Below are 18,925 nucleotides of genomic sequence, written 5' to 3'. Positions count from 1 at the left end.
TTATTTCATTGACATCTGGTGGGAGGGTGTTCCACAGGGCAGGTGCCACCACTGAGAAGGCCCTCTGCCTGGTTCCCTGGGGTGGAGACGCTCTTTCAGGTACAGTGGTACCTCTGGTTAAGTACTTAATTCATTCCCGAGGTCTGTTCTTAACCTGAAACTATTCTTAACCTGAAGCACCACTTTAACTAATGGGGCCTCCTGCAGCCGCACCACCGGAGCACAATTTCTGTTCTCATCCTGAAGCAAAGTTCTTAACCTGAAGCACTATTTCTGCTTCCTGTCTGTAACCTGAAGCGTATGTAACCTGAGGTACCACTGTATACAGGACTGAGGCCGTTTAGGGCTTTCAAGGTCAGCACCAACACTTGGAATTGTGCTCAGAAACATACATCAAAAGTCAGAATTGTCTTATCAAAGACAATGGTGCCCGGACCCAGGGGCAAAAGTAGGCAGAGAAACCAATGTAAATCTTTACTGGGGAGCTAGCTGCCTTATACTGAGTCAGAGCATAGGTCCATCTAGCTCAGTGCTGTCTACACTGCCTGGCAGGTGCACTTGGAGGGGGGGTCTCTCCCAGGGGGACATGCTGGGGATCGAACTTGGGACCTTCTACATGCAAGCCAGTTGCTCTACCACCGAGCTACGGCATCCTGTTGTACAACAGGCGAGTTTCTACATACTTCCCTCTCTTTCCTCCATCCAGACAAGCAAGAGTCACTATTCAGAGTTCACGGACTGTGAGGGGAGAGACTTCATCAGGCAAGGCCTCCTTCCACCTGCCTTGACCCTCTAGTCTCTGCTTCTCAATTTGTATTGCATTATTTTATGCACTGTGGCTTGCTGTTGTTTTATTTATTATAGTTTAGAAATTATTTATTGGAACTGTTGGGTGGATTTCTGTTTAACTTTTATATGTTAATATTATTATTTTATACTGTTCTAATGATTGTGAGAGCTGGACCATAAAGAAGGCTGATCTCCGAAGAATTGATGCTTTTGAATTATGGTGCTGGAGGAGACTCTTGAGAGTCCCATGGACTGCAAGAAGATCAAACCTCTCCATTCTGAAGGAAATCAGCCCTGAGTGCTCACAAGAAGGACAGATGCTGAAGCTGAGGCTCCAATACTTCGGTCACATCATGAGAAGAGAAGACTCCCTGGATAGGACCCTGATGTTGGGAAAGATGGAGGGCACAAGGAGAAGGGGACGACAGAGGACGAGATGGTTGGACAGTGTTCTCGAAGCTACCAGCATGACTTTGACCAAACTGCGGGAGGCAGTGGAAGACAGGAGTGCCTGGCGTGCTCTGGTCCAGGGGGTCACGAAGAGTCGGACACGACAACAACAACAAATGATTGTTGAATTTTACTTTTTTGATGTAGGTTGCGTATTTTAAAATTTTGTTTTATTCTCACATTTCTGTATTGCATTAGACTGTTATAAGATGTACATTTTTGGTTTCTTCAGCTTGTAAACCGCCTTGAGTATTGTAAGATAGAAAGACGGTATACAAATTGAAAAGATGAAAAGGACACTCTAGGAATCAAGGCTGGGGGCAGTGATGCTTCTGAATGACAGCTACTGGAAGACACAGGAGGAGAGAGGGCTCTTGTGTTCAAATCCTGCTCAAGAGTTTTCCCCACACAAATCTAGTTGGCTACTAGATTAGCAAGACAAAGGAGATGGGGTTGGACTTTCAGAGGAAGAGAGGAGAACTAGCTCAGCTGTACATTGGGGAGGGCTGTGTGGAGAGAGTCTCTTCCTTTAAATTCCTAGGAGTTAATCTCAGTGAAGACCTTACTTGGAAAATCAATACAACCCAGGTGGTTAAGAAAGCCCAACAGAGACTCCATCTCCTCAGAGTATTGCGAAAGAACGATGTCAATCAGCATTTGATGATCTCCTTCTACTGGTCCACAATAGAAAGTGTCCTTTCATACTGCATCATGGTGTGGTATGCTGGTTTGACATCATCTGATAGGAACTGCCTACAGAGGGCGGTGAATACAGCACAAGATATTATGGGCTGTCCTGTGAATCCGCTGGATGACATCTGCAGAAGAATGTTGCATCAGGAGAGTGAGGAAAATTCTCAGGATGATTCACACCCTGGCCGGCACTTTCTTGATCTTCTGCCCTCATAGAAGCATGATTAGTCACACCAACAGGGTAAAGAACTGCTTTTATCCGTGGGCTGTTAGGCTGCTGAATGAAAAGATAATAACAGGGCAACTGACTTTTGGGTTTGGTGGGTGTGCGTCAGTAAACAAAAGGAATTAAGACCTGAGAGCTGAGTGGGGGGTGCTCGTCTAATCTCACTGTATACAAGTTGTACAAGTGATAATAAAGTACAGTAGTACCTCGGGTGAAGAACTTAATTCGTTCTGGAGGTCTGTTTTTAACCTGAAACTGTTCTTAACCTGAGGTACCACTTTAGCTAATGGGGCCTCCTGCTGCCGCAACTGCGCAATTTCTGTTCTCATCCTGAAGCAAAGTTCCTAACCTGAGGTACTATTTCTGGGTTAGTGGAGTCTGTAACCTGATGCGTCTGTAACTCAAGGTACCACTGTATTTCATATTTATTTCAATTTCAATTTACTATGAGAACAGGATGCTGGACCAGATGGTCTTTGGCCTGATCCTGCGGGTTATTCTTATCTTCTATCCACATGACACCACAATGGCTAGCTTTGGTCCTTCCATGTATTTCCCCCCCCGCTCTTGCTTTTTTGACCATGGGAGTCCTGAGATTTATTTTTCCGCTTAGAAAAGCTTCTCCAGGGGCGAGCTATTATTAACCCGCCATCCGTCCCTCTGTTTTCCTTTCATCCCTTTCCCCCTGAGTAAAGGAGATGATGCAAAATGAAGGCGGTAAAGGTTAGATCTGAGCTATGATCAAATCCAAAAGGAACCGTACCACAAAAATAAGGCACTTTTTAAAAAAGCCTGGTTATGAACCACTTACAATGTACTGATATTTGTTTATTTTTTTCCAGTTAACATTTCAAATATATGTAACTCTGAAAGGATTGTGATTTTTTGGTGTCCCACATATATTTTGTCTCAGTTAATAAAATTCCTTTAAAGATAAAATAAAAAACCAATGCACCTGTAAACAGGGAAAGTGGAACATGAGAAAACGCTGTTACTGAGTGCAGCTGAACCCATGACGGAGCCTTCTCGGTAGAGACCCTGAATTTAGGGAATGCCTTGCCTGGTGATGTGTATCTGATCCCTTCATTCTTAACATTTAGGCACAACATTACTGTTTCACCTTAGCATTCAGTGGCTAAATGATAATATTTCTGGCAATTCTGAAATCATCAGTTGTGAGGGTACGTGGTTGTCATCGTTGTTTAAACAAAAATGTTTTAAAATTGTATTGTTTTAACAGCTTGCCTCCCTGGGCTCCTTTGGATGGAAACACAAGATGACAATCGAAAAAATAACTTTTTTGTGTGTGTTGCCTAACATTGTGATCTTTATATTTATGTAAAAAAACCCCAACAGTTCTCACTCCTCCTGTTTCCGTCATGGAAATTAAGCTCCGTGGTTCCCCTTTAATGATCTGTACTGCTAAAGAGTTTTATAACACCCGCAGGAAAAGCAAATTGCATTGCTAAAAGCCACCTTGTTTTGTATTACACCCTCATTATCACAAATATACATCTGTGGGCTTTATTCCCAGCTTTGAAGCGATTTCCTTGGATCAGGTAACTGAGCATGCCAACTTTGACAACAGTCTATGCTGCTGCTGCTGCTGCTGCTGCTGCTGAGAGCTTAATTAAATTCTTAAAATGGCTGGCATAAAAGTCAGCTGGTTTTTGTAACTCTTCACTGGAGAGTTTTCTGTTGGTGGAAATGTGCAGGGTGTTCTTCCAGACACGACTGAAAATCCTTGCTCAACCACTATATTTACACTACAAAACATATTAAAGGTAGAGGGACCCCTGACCATTAGGTCCAGTCGTGGCCAACTCTGGGGTTGCGTGCTCATCTCGCCCCGTTTGCTGGGGGAGCCGGCGTTTGTCCGCAGACAGCTTCCGGGTCATGTGGCCAGCATGACTAAGCCGCTTCTGGCAAACCAGAGCAGTGCACGGAAACGCCATTTACCTTCCCGCCGGAGTGGTACCTATTTATCTACTTGCACTTTTGTGCTTTCGAACTGCTAGGTGGGCAGGAGCAGGGACCGAGCAACGGGAGCTCACCCCATCGCGGGGATTCGAACTGCCGACCTTCTGATCGGCAAGTCCTAGGCTCTGTGGTTTAACCCACAGCGCCACCCGCGTCCCTTATGCAAAACATATTAACTGCAAGCAAATACAGGAACCTGTCTTAAGATAGAGATAGGTAGAGGAACTCAGTTTTCAGTTAGCACCTGTTAGTTAAGCCCCCAACCTTAGCTCTCTTTCCTTCTGGAACAGATCCCTGAACATTTCTTCCAGTGAGATTCATGTGTCTCTATACTTAGAGTCACCTGACACTAGGTCTTGCTTCCTGAACCGGGCTCTAAAGACTGCTCCTTTGATATCCCAAAGGATTGCTGGAGCCATTTATTTCTGGTTGGTTTGCAGCCAAACAGACTGAGGCAGGTGTAAACTTCCCACTATTCAGTTTAATTGCGTATTAACTGGAAAACCTGGTGTTCAATTAGCTACGCCCCTAAGGAAGATTAAATAAATAAAGTGTTCAGCTCGTGTTTTACGCTCGTGCATATCTCTGCTTATTGAGCTGAAAGTTGATTGCAACCAAATGCAGCCATTTAAGCCACAATTTTTCTTGCTTAAATAGTGAGTACAAAGCTCAAATCTAATAGAGTGGTACCTTGGTTCTCAAACGCTTTGGGACTCAAACAACTTGGAACCCAAACACTGCAAACCCGGAAATAAGTGTTCTGATTTGCGAACTTTTTTCAAAAGTCGAGTGTGCTCCGTTTTGCGTGTTACACTTCTGATTTGATCGCCACATTTCCGTTTGGAGTGTTACACGGAGGTCTGTCTGTTTTTGCTATTTATTTTGTATTTTTATTTTTGCGGTTCTTTTTGTTTTGTTTTTGTGACTGTGTGGAACCCACTTCAGCTACTGATTGATGATTGTGTGACTGCAGTACAGTGGTACCTCGGGTTGCATATGCTTCAGGTTACATACGCTTCGGGTTACACACTCCGCTAACCCAGAAATAGTGCTTCAGGTTAAGAACTTTGCTTCAGAATAAGTACAGAAATCGGGCTCTGGCGGCGCGGCGGCAGCAGGAGGCCCCATTGGCTAAAGTGGTGCTTCAGGTTAAGAACAGTTTCAGGTTAAGAACGGACCTCCGGAACGAATTAAGTACTTAACCCAAGGTACCACTGTACATTGTTTATTGCTTTCATTTTCTGGATCAATGGTCTCATTAGATAGTAATATTTATGTTAAATTGCTGTTTTACGGGTTGTTTTTAAAAGTCTGAAACGGATTAATCCATTTTGCATTACTTTCTATGGGAAAGCGTGCCTTGGTTTTGGAACGCTTTGGTTTTGGAAGGGACTTCCAGAACGGATTAAGTTTAAGAACCAAGGTACCATTGTACTGTTCTACAACTGGCATGCAAAGTGAACAGAGGGAAAGATCTTGACCGTGGTATACCTATGGGGGTTCACCTTCCCAGTACGTTTCCGAGCACAATTCAAAGTGTTGGTGTTGACCTTTAAAGCCCTAAATGGCCTCGGTCCAGTATACCTGAAGGAGCGTCTCCAGCCCCATCGTTCTGCCCGGACGCTGAGGTCCAGCGCTAAGGGCCTTCTGGCGGTTCCCTCATTGCGAGAAGCAAAGCTACAGGGAACCAGGCAGAGGGCCTTCTCGGTAGTGGCGCCCGCCCTGTGGAACGCCCTTCCAGCAGATGTCAAAGCGATAAACAACTACCTGACATTCAGAAGACATCTGAAGGCAGCCCTGTTCAGGAAAGTTTTCAACGTGTGATATTTTACTGTATTTTTGGTTTCTATGGAAGCTGCCCAGAGTGGCTGGGGAGGCCCAGCCAGATGGGCGGGGTATAAATAATAAATTATTATTATTATTATTATTATTATTATTATTATTATTATTATTCCTCACAGAGATTCTAGATCCCTCTCCACCATTTGACTTATTTGTTTAATAAATTTGTATGCTGCGTTAGAAGAACGGTCTATTTTCTTTCAAAAACTGATTCTGCCCACCTAAGCATTGCTTGGCCACGGTTTCACAAAGATGCTTTAAGGGGTGCTGTTTATAGAGTCAAGTTCAGCAATGCAATTGTGCCTGTATTCAGAGCTGCAGAGCTTTAAGGTCCTGAAAGACAACCCAGGTACAGAAGACAATTTAGTCCGCCATAATCGATAAACTCCACCTCCCACCACTTGCAATGGACAACGCAGAGTGGGGTTGCTGGAGGTACTTCAATTGGCATTGCACCAGCAAGTATTCTTATGCAGAACATTCCTGCTGGATTCCAGTCCGTCCTACAGTGCAAAGGGCAGCTGAGAAACTAAAAATTAAATTTCTTAGAATCGTTTAAGTTTCTGACGTACAAAGTCCACGGTACCTTAATTTACCTCCAGCTTGCATAACTTGTGATCCAAGCCAACTGCAGCCTATCAGCTATGGACTGCAGCCTGGCAAACCTTTTGTTTTTGTAGCTACAGGCAAGCAGTGGAACAGTAGGTTTCTGAAGCTTCTGATGGGCTGTCATGTATAGCCGGTGGAATTAGATTCAGGTTGGAGCAGGAGGGAGAAACCTCAGGTCCGGGGACTTGAATGCATCCCTCCTTGCCTCTCTGTCTGGCCTTTGGGACTCTTCCCAGGTCACAACCCACATAGGCCCTGATTCACTCCCTCCTCAAGTGCTTTTGTCTGGCTAGAATGTGTCCATGACCTCTGATAATGTCTCTTGTTGTCTGGATGGAAGTAGCATGAGAGCATGTGGCAACTGTTATGTACTGAAGTTCTCACCCTGGGCCAGCAGGGGGATACTGTAGATAGTTATGCAAATAAGGGATCGAAAGTGACGTTCAGTGATTGGATAGTTTTAGAAAATTGTTACAGTTACATTGTACTGACGCTCTATATAAGGAGGCTGACTGAACCCTTCAGTTCAGTTCTGTCCTGGCCTGTGAATAAACAAGAGCTGTTTGAAGAATCCCTGTGTCGTCTGTTATGTTCACCCACAACTTAACAGCAACCAGCCTACCATACAAAGGGAAAATTCGCTTGCATTGTTCTGCCCACTTTTGCCTTTGGCTCTTCTACTACTACTACTATTTCATTTATACCCCACCCATCTGGCTGGGTTGGGTGGCTTCCAGGACATAAAAACATAATAAAACATCAAACATTAATAGTGACAATCTGATCCAATATAAAAGTCGCAATAATGTTAAAATAAACAACTGATATCAGACAAAGCAACATTCAACAATACATCAGAGTCTAATAGTAAACAGTAAAATTAGTATGTGGCCCTGGGGGAGTTTTCCAGAAGGGAATGTGGCTCTTGGCATGAAAAGCATTCTCCCCCGTCCCCGGCTTAGAGAGTCACAAGTCGTGCAAGAGCAGCTTTAATCCAGAACGGCTGTGGATCCAACAAATGAACTTGGCCCAAGTCTTCCTTTAGAATTAATTTCGAGTTCATGTGAAGGTACAGATTTATTTATTTTTTTACAGAAGCCACAAGTGCTAACAAACCATATATATAATACAGTGGTACCTCGGGTTACATATGCTTCAGGTTACACACTCCGCTAACCCAGAAATAGTGCTTCAGGTTAAGAACTTTGCTTCAAGATGAGAACAGAAATTGTGCTCCCGGCGCAGCGGCAGCAGGAGGCCCCATTAGCTAAAGTGGTGCTTCAGGTTAAGAACAGTTTCAGGTTAAGAACGGACCTCCGGAATGAATTAAGTACTTAACCCGAGATACCACTGTACTTTAAATAAATAAATAAATGCGGCATTGAATCAAGACCAGTTCTAACAATATCTGTAGAAGCTCTCTCTCTCTCTCTCTCTCTCTCTCTCTCTCTCTCTCACACACACACACACACACACACACACACACACAGATGTCAGAGGAATAACTTACCTTGGGCACATTGCATAAATAACGAAGCACCTCTCCGATGTACTGTATGACAGTTACGTTGTATTTTCTGCAGTCATCCCAAAACTGAGTAGCTGAAAATTTTGAACGTAATGCAAGAGTAGCACCTACAAGCAAACGAGACAGTGGAATTAGACACTAACACACCCACCCCTATTGAAGGATATACCGTATTTTTCCATGTATAACACCCCCCGTGTATAAGACGCCCCCTATTTTGGGGGCTGCAACTAATCAACCGGCCCCACAATGCACTGCCCGTGTATAAGACGAGCCCCATTTTTAAACATTATTTTTGATTAAAAATCCCTAGTCTTATACACAGAAAAGTACAGTATATATCATCTTCTGATGCTGCTGTGGGAAAATTGCAACCAATCCTGAAGGACTGCACATTCCTGTCTGAGAGCCCATGTACAGGACCGGGTGGCAGAATTCTGGACTGCACCAGTTCAGAATACAAGCCCACATTTCTGAACGCTCCCCTGCGTAAAAGTGTTGTGTGTAGTAACGCAGAACCATTGAGCAGACACTTTGCTAAAAACTCATTCTGCCATCTTTGAGCCTGTGTGATGGGTAATCGTAGACACACCCACATAGTCGCCCCCTGGAAATTGTGCTTAAACTCCTCAGTCCTACTGCACCGTCTTGAAATTCTAAGAACCCTGTGAATCGGCAGTGCAAGGAAAAGGTAGAAACAAAGCGTGTTCTCCATAATAGAGAGCACGTGTTGTGGTGGGGGCCAAAAAGGCCACCCCACTGTTTTTGGGCAAACTGGCCACATGCTGTGATTGGGCAAGGAGTGTTGCTGGGGAGAATGTTATGTTGCTAAAGTGTGGGAGGAGTCAGAGGTCTTAAATACAGGGCTCACAGCCTGGAGCCTTCTCTTGGGCTGCGTGCACTGGATCACCCGCCCACCCTCCCTGAAAAGGGGGTGGGGTTCGTTGTCCTCTGACCTTGCTATGCCTGTCATGGGGTCGTCTGCCTTGGGGCAGGGGCCTGGTAGGAATTTTGTCCATTTGGCTGAATGGCTGTTGCCATTTGGTTTTTGCCTACTGCGTAGCAAATCGTCACAACTTGTAAGGTTGGCGGTTAGGCATTGGTTAAAATTGGTTGGTGGAGGGGTAAGTGCCTACCCCTCCAATGGTGGTGCGGAAAGGGAATTCCGTTAAAGGAATCCAGGGGCTTGCCATTCTTTTCGTCCTTGTCGCTGGCATCGGACTTGGGACGTGCCAGCCACCAGGAGCATGAGGGTGAGAAGTGAGGGACTGAGTCCCAGCTTCATTTTCTCCCCAAAAGTTGTTTCCCTCACTGGCTTCCCCTGGAATCCGGAAGTCAGTTCTGTCCCTGGGGCAAGGACATAGTCGTAACCAATGCCTAAGCAACCACTCAGGTGTGTGTATTTAAACAAAGTTGTGGCCGAATTCATGCCAAAAACCTTAAACAAAAATTGATGTGTGAAGTGTGAGTTATTGGGGTGGCCTGGGGGACCTCAACGCGCAACTGGCTTACGGCATGGTCAAAGCTAACGCAATCAAGGTTTTAAAAGGACAACTCACTAAATTGGGGATGGGAAATCAGGTCCTCTGGATGTTGTCAAGACTCCCACCAGTGCTATCCAGCACTACCAATAGGCAGGAATGATGGGAACTGAACTCCCAACAGTATCCGGGAAGACAAGAAGTTCCCACGCCTGCGGCAAATCCTAATTTGTTGCCACTCAGTTCAAACGGTATTGTCCCTGAATTAGCAGCATCAAAACGTATTTCTCTCTGTTTGCACCCATGGTTACTTCTCTAAGTGCCTCCAAGGGCATGTTGTGTGGGAGCTGTTCCTTGCGTCAAGATCCCAGGCACCTTTGGGGAAATGTATATAAAGGAACGATGGGGGCAAGGGCCAACAAATGCTGATTCTACACTCCTGGCTCAGTTCGGTGGCTAGAAGCTGAGTAAACATGCTACAGTGGAAGCTCATTGTGTGTCGAGGTCCCCATGCCACCCCAATAAAACACAATTCACACAGAATTTTTTGTTTAAGGTTTTTGGCATAATTTTGACCACAACTTTATTAAATTACAGTGGTACCTCGGGTTAAGTACTTAATTTGTTCCAGAGGTCCGTTGTTAACCTGAAACTGTTCTTAACCTGAAGCACCACTTTAGCTAATGGGGCCTCCTGCTGCTGCCGCGCCGCCGGAGCATGATTTCTGTTCTTATCCTGAAGCAACCTGAGGTAATATTTCTGGGTCAGCAGAGTCTGTAACCTGAAGCATATGTAACCTGAAGCGTATGTAACTCGAGATACCACTGTACAGAAAATGTGAGTGGTTGCTTAGGCATTGGTTGCGACTATCTGTCCCGGCCCGGGGACAGACTGACATTCGCACGCCCATGAAAGTCAGAAAAGGAAAACATTTTGGGGAGAAAGATGGAGCTGGGAATCATGCCCTCAACTCTCCCCAAATACTCCCAGGGGCTCTTGCGTGGCCCTAGCCCCTTGACAGGGGTTTGGACAAAAGCATGGCAAGCCCCTGGATTTCTTTAACGGAATACCCTTGCAGCAACAGCATTGGAGGGGCAGACACAGCCAATCCATGCTTCTCCACCGACCAATTCATAAAAAACAATGCCTAACCACAACCTTACAAGTTGTGACGATTTGCTACGCAGTAGGCAAAAACTAAATGGCACCAGCCAATCAGCCAAATGGATAAAATTCCTATCAGGCCCCTGCCCCATGACAGGCATAGCAAGGCCAGTGGGAACAACCCTAAATATAGGGAGCGTGGACAGGTAATCTGATGCGCGCAGTGAAAAGAGGAAGCTCAACGCTGCGCGCAGGGAATATAAAACTTCTTGGCTGTCAATCATTCAATGGCAACATCAAATTCTCCCCAACGACAAGAGGAGCCCAATCGCAATGGTGGCTAACTATGTTTACCTGCCCAGCAACAGTGGGATGTCTTGTAAGACCACCCTGCAACACATGCTCTCCATGAAGGAGAACACGCTTTCCAAAACAAAGTCAAGTTATTAATCCAACTAAGCTCCGCTTACCTTGCAGGATGCAGCCGTGCACCCCAATTAAAAGGGCAGCGCTATGATAGAGCGGCAAAGCGGTATAGATAACATCTGCTGAAGTAACACCGCTGGCAATGATCAGACCACAGGCCAATAACGTGCGTTCATGGGTAATCAACGCAGCTTTCGGGAGACCTGTGTGAAGAGAAAAGTTTTGTTTTTCATTAGACGGGAAACAAGTACAGTTGTACCTTGGATCCCGAACGCCTTGCGAGCATAGCTGTCAACTGTCCCTTATTTGGCGGGAAACTCCCTTATCCCAGCGCCGTGTCCCGCTGCTTGATGATGTCCCTTAAATTTCCCAGGTTTCAAAGGAAGCAGCTCCTCTCCCTCCCTCCCTCCCTCCCTCCCTGCCGGCCAGGGAGGAAGGAGGCTCCAACTGTGTTGCTTGGCTGCGTTGCTCACCCAATAAGGAGTCTAAGAACGACTGGGGGGTGGAGCTTGCATGCCTTGTGCCGATCAAATCGGCCGCATTGCCTGGGGACTCGCCTTTGCTCAGCACTTCTCAGCAGAGAGGTGACGGTGGTTTTCCTTGCTGCATCCCCTTTGTTGGGTTGCTGCGCTGTGGGAACCACCGCTTGAGGCTTTGTTTGGCTGCTGGCTGGGCTTTCTGCCTTTGGCTCAGACGGGCTCAGAAGCTGAACATACCTGTGCCCAGAAAATCCCTTATTTTGGCTGCTGATCCCTTATTTTCGAGGCTGCTAGTCCCTTATTTTCAAATCTGTAAGTTGACAGCTAAGCTTGCGAGTCAAACATTTTGACTCCTGAATGCCGCAAACAAGGCAGTGAGTGTTCTTTGGAATTCGAACATCCCACGGGGCTTCCACAGCTTCTGATTGGCTGCAGGAGCTTCCTGCAGCCAATTGGAAGCCGCGCCTTGGTTTCCAAACGTTTTGGAAGTCAAACGGACTTCCGGAACGGATTCCGTTCGACTTCCGAGGTACCACTGTGCAGGGCAATGACATCTATGAACCTACTATAACGATTTCCAAACCTCTAATAACCAGAGAAGGCTTTATATGCCAATTCATCTCCTACACCTTATCCTCATTATTAAAATCTCTGTTCGTGTAACAAACAAACAAAAAAACTTACATGTTAGGGAGAAGGCTAAGTTGGGACACATTCGTAACATGCATTTAAAGCACCATAGTACAGGTAAAGGGACCCCTGACCATTAGGTCCAGTCGTGGCCAACTCTGGGGTTGTGGCGCTCATCTCACTTTATTGGCTGAGGGAGCCGGTGTACAGCTTCCGGGTCATGTGGCCAGCATGACTAAGCCACTTCTGGCGAACCAGAGCAGTGCACGGAAACGCCGTTTACCTTCCCGCCGGAGCAGTACCTATTTATCTACTTGCACTTTGACGTGCTTTTACTCCTAGGTGGGCAGGAGCTGGGACCGAGCAATGGGAGCTCACCCTGTCGTAGGGATTCGAACCGCCAACCTTCTGATCAGCAAGTCCTAGGCTCTGTGGTTTAACCCACAGCACCACCCGTGTCCCTAAAGCACCATAATGCCACTTTAAACAGTTGTGGTTTCCCCCAAAGAATTCTGGGAGCTGAAGTTTGTTAAGGGTGCCTCAAGTTGTTAGGCAGCTCCTCTTCCACTTCCAGGATACCCTGAGAAGATTGATTGTTAAACAGCTTTGGGAACTGAAGAGATAGTCATAATTAACATTTGTCGGTTGTTTTCAGTGGGACTAAAACGTAGCCAACTTAGCTTGGATCCAACATGGGTTGCTACTGTTTTTTTCATCCAACAGAAGCCATTCAAAAAACAACAATGCTCTCTTTTGTTAGTAGAGCAGTCCCACATCCATGGGCGTAGCCAGGATTTTTGTTGGGGGGGGGAGGGCAGGTCTTTTGTTGGGGTGGGGGGGCAGAACCTCAGTTAGCTATGTATTTTTACTGATTTTGAGGGGGGCAGCTGCCCCTTCCTGACCCCACTCAGCTACACCCATGCCTTACGTATGCTTTTGTTTGCAAACTACCACATTGCTTAATACACAGCTACAGTTTTGTCTCCCAAGTTTCAGACACTTTGGAGACACTGTCCTTTTCCTCAGGCACTTTCAGTGAAGTTTTGCAATGTGTCAATTAGATTTCCTCATAAGATATTTTAAAACCAGCCACTGAATAAAATAAGCCAGCTGCAATTCTGTGCACCCAGTTACCTGGAAATCAGTCCCGCTGAACTAAACAGGATTTATTTCTGCACAGGGTCAACTGTAGACCAAGGAACCCCTAATTTGTGGGTTTTTTTTTTATTACTGTACCTGTAGTCCCAGAGGTATATATGTACAGGGCAGGACTTTTCAAAGTGACATTTGATCTCCAGGACACTGGAATAGGTTCATCTGAAGCAGCGTCCATTTTGTCAATGAAACTGTCGATCCCCTCTGTCTCGGAGGTCCTGCTTAAGTAATAGATAGTCACATTCTCTTCCTTCAGGGCTGGAAGCACTTCTTCAATGGCTGATGCTAATTCTTTAAGGGGGAGAGAAGAAATGGTTACTTGAAGGGGGGAAAGGCCCATAATTCAATAAAGTTTTGTGCTGTGGTGTTTTACTCTGAAATGTTTTTGCAGTGCTCTTCACAGCATGGCCAGATTGGGGGGGGGGGGGAGAAAGAAAGGAAAGGAAAAAGAAAAGAGTTGTGTAGAAGGAGGGAATTTCAGGAGGTGTAGCTTCGAAACCTCAGAAAAGTCATGTGCCGTTGCTCATTTCCACAATGGCGGAACAAGTAAGGTAAAGGTAAAGGGACCCCTGACCATTAGGTCCAGTCATGGCCGACTCTGGGGTTGCGGCTCTCAGCTTTATTGGCTGAGGGAGCCGGCGTACAGCTTCCGGGTCATGTGGCCAGTATGACTAAGCCACTTCTGGCGAACCAGAACAGCGCACGGAAATGCTGTTTACCTATTTATCTACTTGCACTTTGACGTGCTTTCGAACTGCTAGGTTGGCAGGAGCAGGGACCAAGCAACGGGAGCTCACCCCGTCGCGGGGATTCGAACTGCCGACCTTCTGATCGGCAAGTCCTAGGCTCTGTGGTTTAACCCACAGCGCCACCCGCGGACAAGTAGCACGGAACAAAACTTGCAAGGTACGTGGGAGATCAGCTTTTGGTGAAAAGGAGAATGCAGGTCATCAAGTTACAGTTAAAGGCCACTCACATATACAGTGGTACCTCGGGTTAAGAACTTAATTCGTTCTGGAGGTCCGTTCGTAACCTGAAACTGTTCTTAACCTGAGGTACCACTTTAGCTAATGGGGCCTCCCACTGCCGCCGTGCGATTTCTGTTCTCATCCTGAGGTAAAGTTCTTAACCCGAGGTGCTATTTCTGGGTTAGCGGAGTCTGTAACCTGAAGAAGCATCTGTAACCGGAAGCGTCTGTAACCCGAGGTACCACTGTAACAGGGTCCACAGCAAACATCTTGCCAAATTTATTTCCACAAATATTTAGTGGTGCCATATAAAGGAAGGCAAAATACTCAAAGGTATCAGAACACACTGGTGTCATATTTTCACGATACATCTGGGAAAAGGCTAGCCGGCGTGTTTCCTAACAATCTGAAATTGCACGATGCCTGGATTTGTGTGTCACTATAAGGACCCTCAGGAGATTGTTCATTATCAAGTGTGAGGGTTCTCCAGCCCCACCTGCGTATGTCAGCTATTTCCAATGGGAGGGTGACGCAATATCCTAGGGAATTTCCTCCTTCTTTCATGAATCGTTTCTGAAAGACTCCCATAATGACATGGAAAATGTATCTGCGGTTGTCTGTGTGCTCCTGTTCCACCCTGCATGAGAGACTGTGAGCCACTGTGAGCATGGTTCTCTTTTTGGAAGGCATTCCCCAAACAGGAAGTGGTGACACAGATGTGTATGGCTCAGGGGTTGGGTTGTGACCTCCAGCAGGGCCTTCTCTGTGGCAGCACCCTTATTAGGGAACTCTTCCCTTTTGTCTCCTACATGATCATCACTTAAACACAGCATTGTTCACTTAAGCATTTTCGCCCGTGCATTTAGTACAGTGGTACCTTGGTTCTCAAACGCCTTGGTTCCCAAATGCTGAAAACCCGGAAGTAATTGTTCGAGTTTTCGAACGTTTTTTGGAAGCTGAACATCTGATACGGTCGTTGGCTATTGTTTCCGGGGTGCCTGCACCAATCAGGAGCTGCACCTTGGTTTTCAAACATTTCAGAAGTCAAACAGACTTCCGGAATGGATTAAGTTTGGCGCTTTGGTTTTGCTGTTTATTTTGCTGTTTATTTAGCTGGGAGCAAACAGTGGGAGCTCACCCCATCGCGGGAATTTGAACTGCCGACCTTCCGATCGGCAAGCTCTAGGCTCTGTGGTTTAGACTACAGCGCCACCCACGTCCCAGCTCTAAACCCAAATGCCAGACAGTATCAACAAGAGAAATACCATTATTCAGAACAAGGTACTGGGACATTTTGCTGTTATGTAAAGTATTAATGTAATAACAGAATAGAAGCAGAAGAGTAGAATAGAAGCAGAATTTCCAAATCTTGTAAAAGGCAAAAGCCCCCCCAAACCTTAAAAGGCAGATACTGCATATACAATGGTATCTCGGTTGTTGAATGCAATCCATTCCGAAAGACCGTCTGACTTCTGAAACGTTTGACAACCGAGGCACAAAAGGCAGTTTCCAAAGTCAATGGAGACAATGGAAAAACACGCAGCGGAAGCCGTTCGACTTCTGAGGCGCGTTCGAAAATGAAAGCAACTACTTCCGGGTTTTTGGCATTCAAAAACCGAAATGTTTGGCTTCTGAAATGCTCGAAAACTGAGGTACCGCTGTCGTTGACTCTGGCCCTGCATAGCATCCTTGGTTCTTCTAATTTGATTGCTGGCAATCTGAGGTGGTAAAACTCTGTCTGGATGTAACCACTGCAGGCCCATCTAACTGAATATTTCCCCATTCAAAATATTTCTGTAGCATGTACGAAGAGAGAGTTCTAGCTAAGTTAGAGGAATTTGGGGGTCGGAACCGCCCTGAAATCTCATGAAGAAGGACGATATATAAGTCTAATAAAGAAAACGATAAATAAAAATGGTGTAATAAAGAACATTCAGCCATCGAAGCCCCCACCAGCAACCTTAGGTTTACCTCCTTTCTGGATATGAGAGAGGAGTTTTGCAAAAACCAACCAGCTTACAGCCTATGATTCTGCCTTGGCAGAAGATGCTCTCAAGTAAATAATTTATACATACTATTGTTTCTCTTTCTCGGGTCACAGCAATTACAAGGACAGATAAGAGAAAGGAGGAAGGAATTGCATTGCACTTCCAGAAACTATCATTTGCATAGGGAGGCTGATATTAGACCATCAATGTATCAGATGAACTTGTTCAGTAACTTGTTTGTAGTTCTGTTTTCTTAATTCAGGTCATTGTCTAATCCTTCATTTTCCACAGGTAGGATTTTAAAACTCATACTTTATGCCAAGGAAACAACGATAATTATCCATTATCTCATGTAGATACGGATATATCAGCAATGTGGGCATGTTTACAAGAAAATGTAGGCTAACGTTCAAACAAGGTATCTCTGCTAACTATTTAACAGGGAACAAGTGGCACCTTCTGCCTCCTATTTTTAAGTTACTACCATTACCTGTGTAAACCTGAGGTTGCAAGTTGTTTTAACCCAATAACAGGTTACTTCTAACATTTCCAGAGCACTTTTCAAAACAAACAAAACTTGTTTAAACTTGTATGATAGTATCCAGGCATATATTCTTGTTACAAATCTCACTATTCTGTCTGTTTGGATTTTTTTTAAAGAAAGCTTAGTTATTATTTATATTCCACTTTTCCTCCAAGGAGCTCAAGGTGTTTTGCTTTCCATTTTATCCTCACAACAGCCCTGTGAGGTAGGTTAGGCTGAGAGATAGTGACTGGTCCAAGGTGAGCCAGCAGGCTTCGTGTGGCTGAGTGGAGATTTGAACACTGGTCTCTCAGGCCCTAGCCTGGTCTTTGGTAATCTTTCATAACATGACGCCCTATGCAAGGCCAAAAATTGGTGACCCCAAGTGGATCTTCTCAAGTTTGCATCTCCTCAGCTCAGCACCCTGTGCGGGGAAACCACTCACAGCGCCCTAAATCTAGTGCTGCCCTAGACCATCACTCTAAAGGTAAAGGTAAAAGACCCCTGGATGGTTAAGTCCAGTCAAAGGCACCCATCTTGCTTTCAGGCCGAGGGAGCCGGCGTTTGTCCACAGACAGCTTTCCGGGTCATGTGGTCAGCATAACTAAACCACTTCTGGCGCAACAGGACACCGTGATGGAAACCAGAGTGCACGGAAACGCCATTTACCTTCCTGCCACAGAAGAACTATTTATCTACTTGTACCGGCATGCTTTCAGCTGCTAGGTTGGCAGGAGCTGGGACAGAGCAATGGGAGCTCACTCCATTGCGGGGATTTGAACCACTGACCTTCTGATCAGCAAGCCCAAGAAGCTCAGTGGTTTAGAGCACAGCACCACCCCCGTCCCTCTAGACCATCATTCTAACCACTAGGCCACAGCATACAAGACGACACGTATTTGCACTTTTATTTGTTGAACTGACACTTCCAGCTCAATGGCAAAGATTCAGCCAAACTCTTATCTCAGAACCAAAATGTCGCTTAACATTCTGACCCTAATCAAAGTACAGTGGTACCTCAGGTTAAGTACTTAATTCGTTCTGGAGGTCCGTTCTTAACCTGAAACTGTTCTTAACCTGAAGCACCACTTTAGCTAATGGGACCTCCTGCTGCTGCCGCGCTGCCGGAGCACAATTTCTGTTCTTATCCTGAAGCAAAGTTCTTAACCTGAGGTACTACAGAGGTACTACCTCAGGTTACAGATTCTTCAGATTACAGAAGCTTCAGGTTACAGACTCTGCTAACCCAGAAATAGTACCTCGGGTTAAGAACTTTGCTTCAGGATGAGAACAGAAATTGCATGGCGGTGGTGCGGTGGCAGCGGGAGGCCCCATTAGCTAAAGTGGTGCTTCAGGTTAAGAACAGTTTCAGGTTAAGAACAGACCTGCGGAATGAATTAAGTTCTTAACCCAAGGTACCACTGTATCATTTTTGAGGCAAGGCAACCATCACAGACTTGTATAACTAATTTAATGATTCCTAGCAAGGAATTTGATCCCTAGCATGGAATTTGCCTTTTTTCACAGCTGCTGCACACTGAGCAAACATCTTCATTAAATTATTGACTATGAGTCCCAGATCCCATTCCTTATCAGTTACCTCCAGGTGAGACCCCACAGGCATATATACATGAAAATAATAATAGTAATAATAATAATAATAATAATAATAATAATAATAATACAGTGGTACCTCAGGTTAAGTACTTAATTTGTTCCAGAGGTCTGTTCTTAACCTGAAACTGTTCTTAACCTGAAACACCACTTTAGCTAATGGGGCCTCCTGCTGCTGCCGTGCCGCGGGAGCACGATTTCTGTTCTTATCCTGAAGCAAAGTTCTTAACCTGAAGCACTATTTCTGGGTTAGCGGAGTTTGTAACCTGAAGCGTATGTAACCCGAGGTACCACTGTAATAATGAAACGTCCCAAAATGCATCACTTTACACTTGTTTACATTGAATTGTACCTCACATTTCACTGTCCATTCACTCAGTTTGGATGGCTGCTTAGAAATTTCTGTGTGGTTCTTCTCATATATATTATTGGATTGTCAC

At 45.4% G+C, this 18,925-nt stretch overlaps 1 protein-coding gene and 1 long non-coding RNA gene across 3 annotated transcripts in view; both read right to left on the bottom strand.

The window, feature by feature from the left end:
- The window catches only part of LOC308462757, a 226,437-nt gene that overhangs the window by 81,823 nt on the left and 125,689 nt on the right, over nt 1-18,925 (bottom strand). The gene's annotated exons all lie outside the window — the stretch shown is intronic.
- The window catches only part of SLC27A2 (solute carrier family 27 member 2), a 32,830-nt gene that overhangs the window by 11,249 nt on the left and 2,656 nt on the right, over nt 1-18,925 (bottom strand). Inside the window, exons 2-4 of one of the 2 annotated variants that reach the window (XM_080980395.1) lie at nt 13,474-13,683; nt 11,173-11,331; nt 8,100-8,224 (exon numbers count right to left, since the gene is read on the bottom strand). In XM_080980395.1, coding sequence (XP_080836521.1) covers nt 8,100-8,224; nt 11,173-11,331; nt 13,474-13,683 — 494 coding nt within the window. The remainder of the gene's footprint in view (nt 1-8,099; nt 8,225-11,172; nt 11,332-13,473; nt 13,684-18,925) is intronic. The other variant, XM_080980396.1, reaches the window with a different exon arrangement.

The sequence above is a fragment of the Podarcis pityusensis genome (genome assembly GCF_964106645.2).
Source record: "Podarcis pityusensis genome assembly, chromosome: 14".
In the NCBI taxonomy this organism is placed as follows: Eukaryota; Metazoa; Chordata; class Lepidosauria; order Squamata; family Lacertidae; genus Podarcis; species Podarcis pityusensis.
This window is presented reverse-complemented; position numbering and strand designations above follow the sequence as displayed.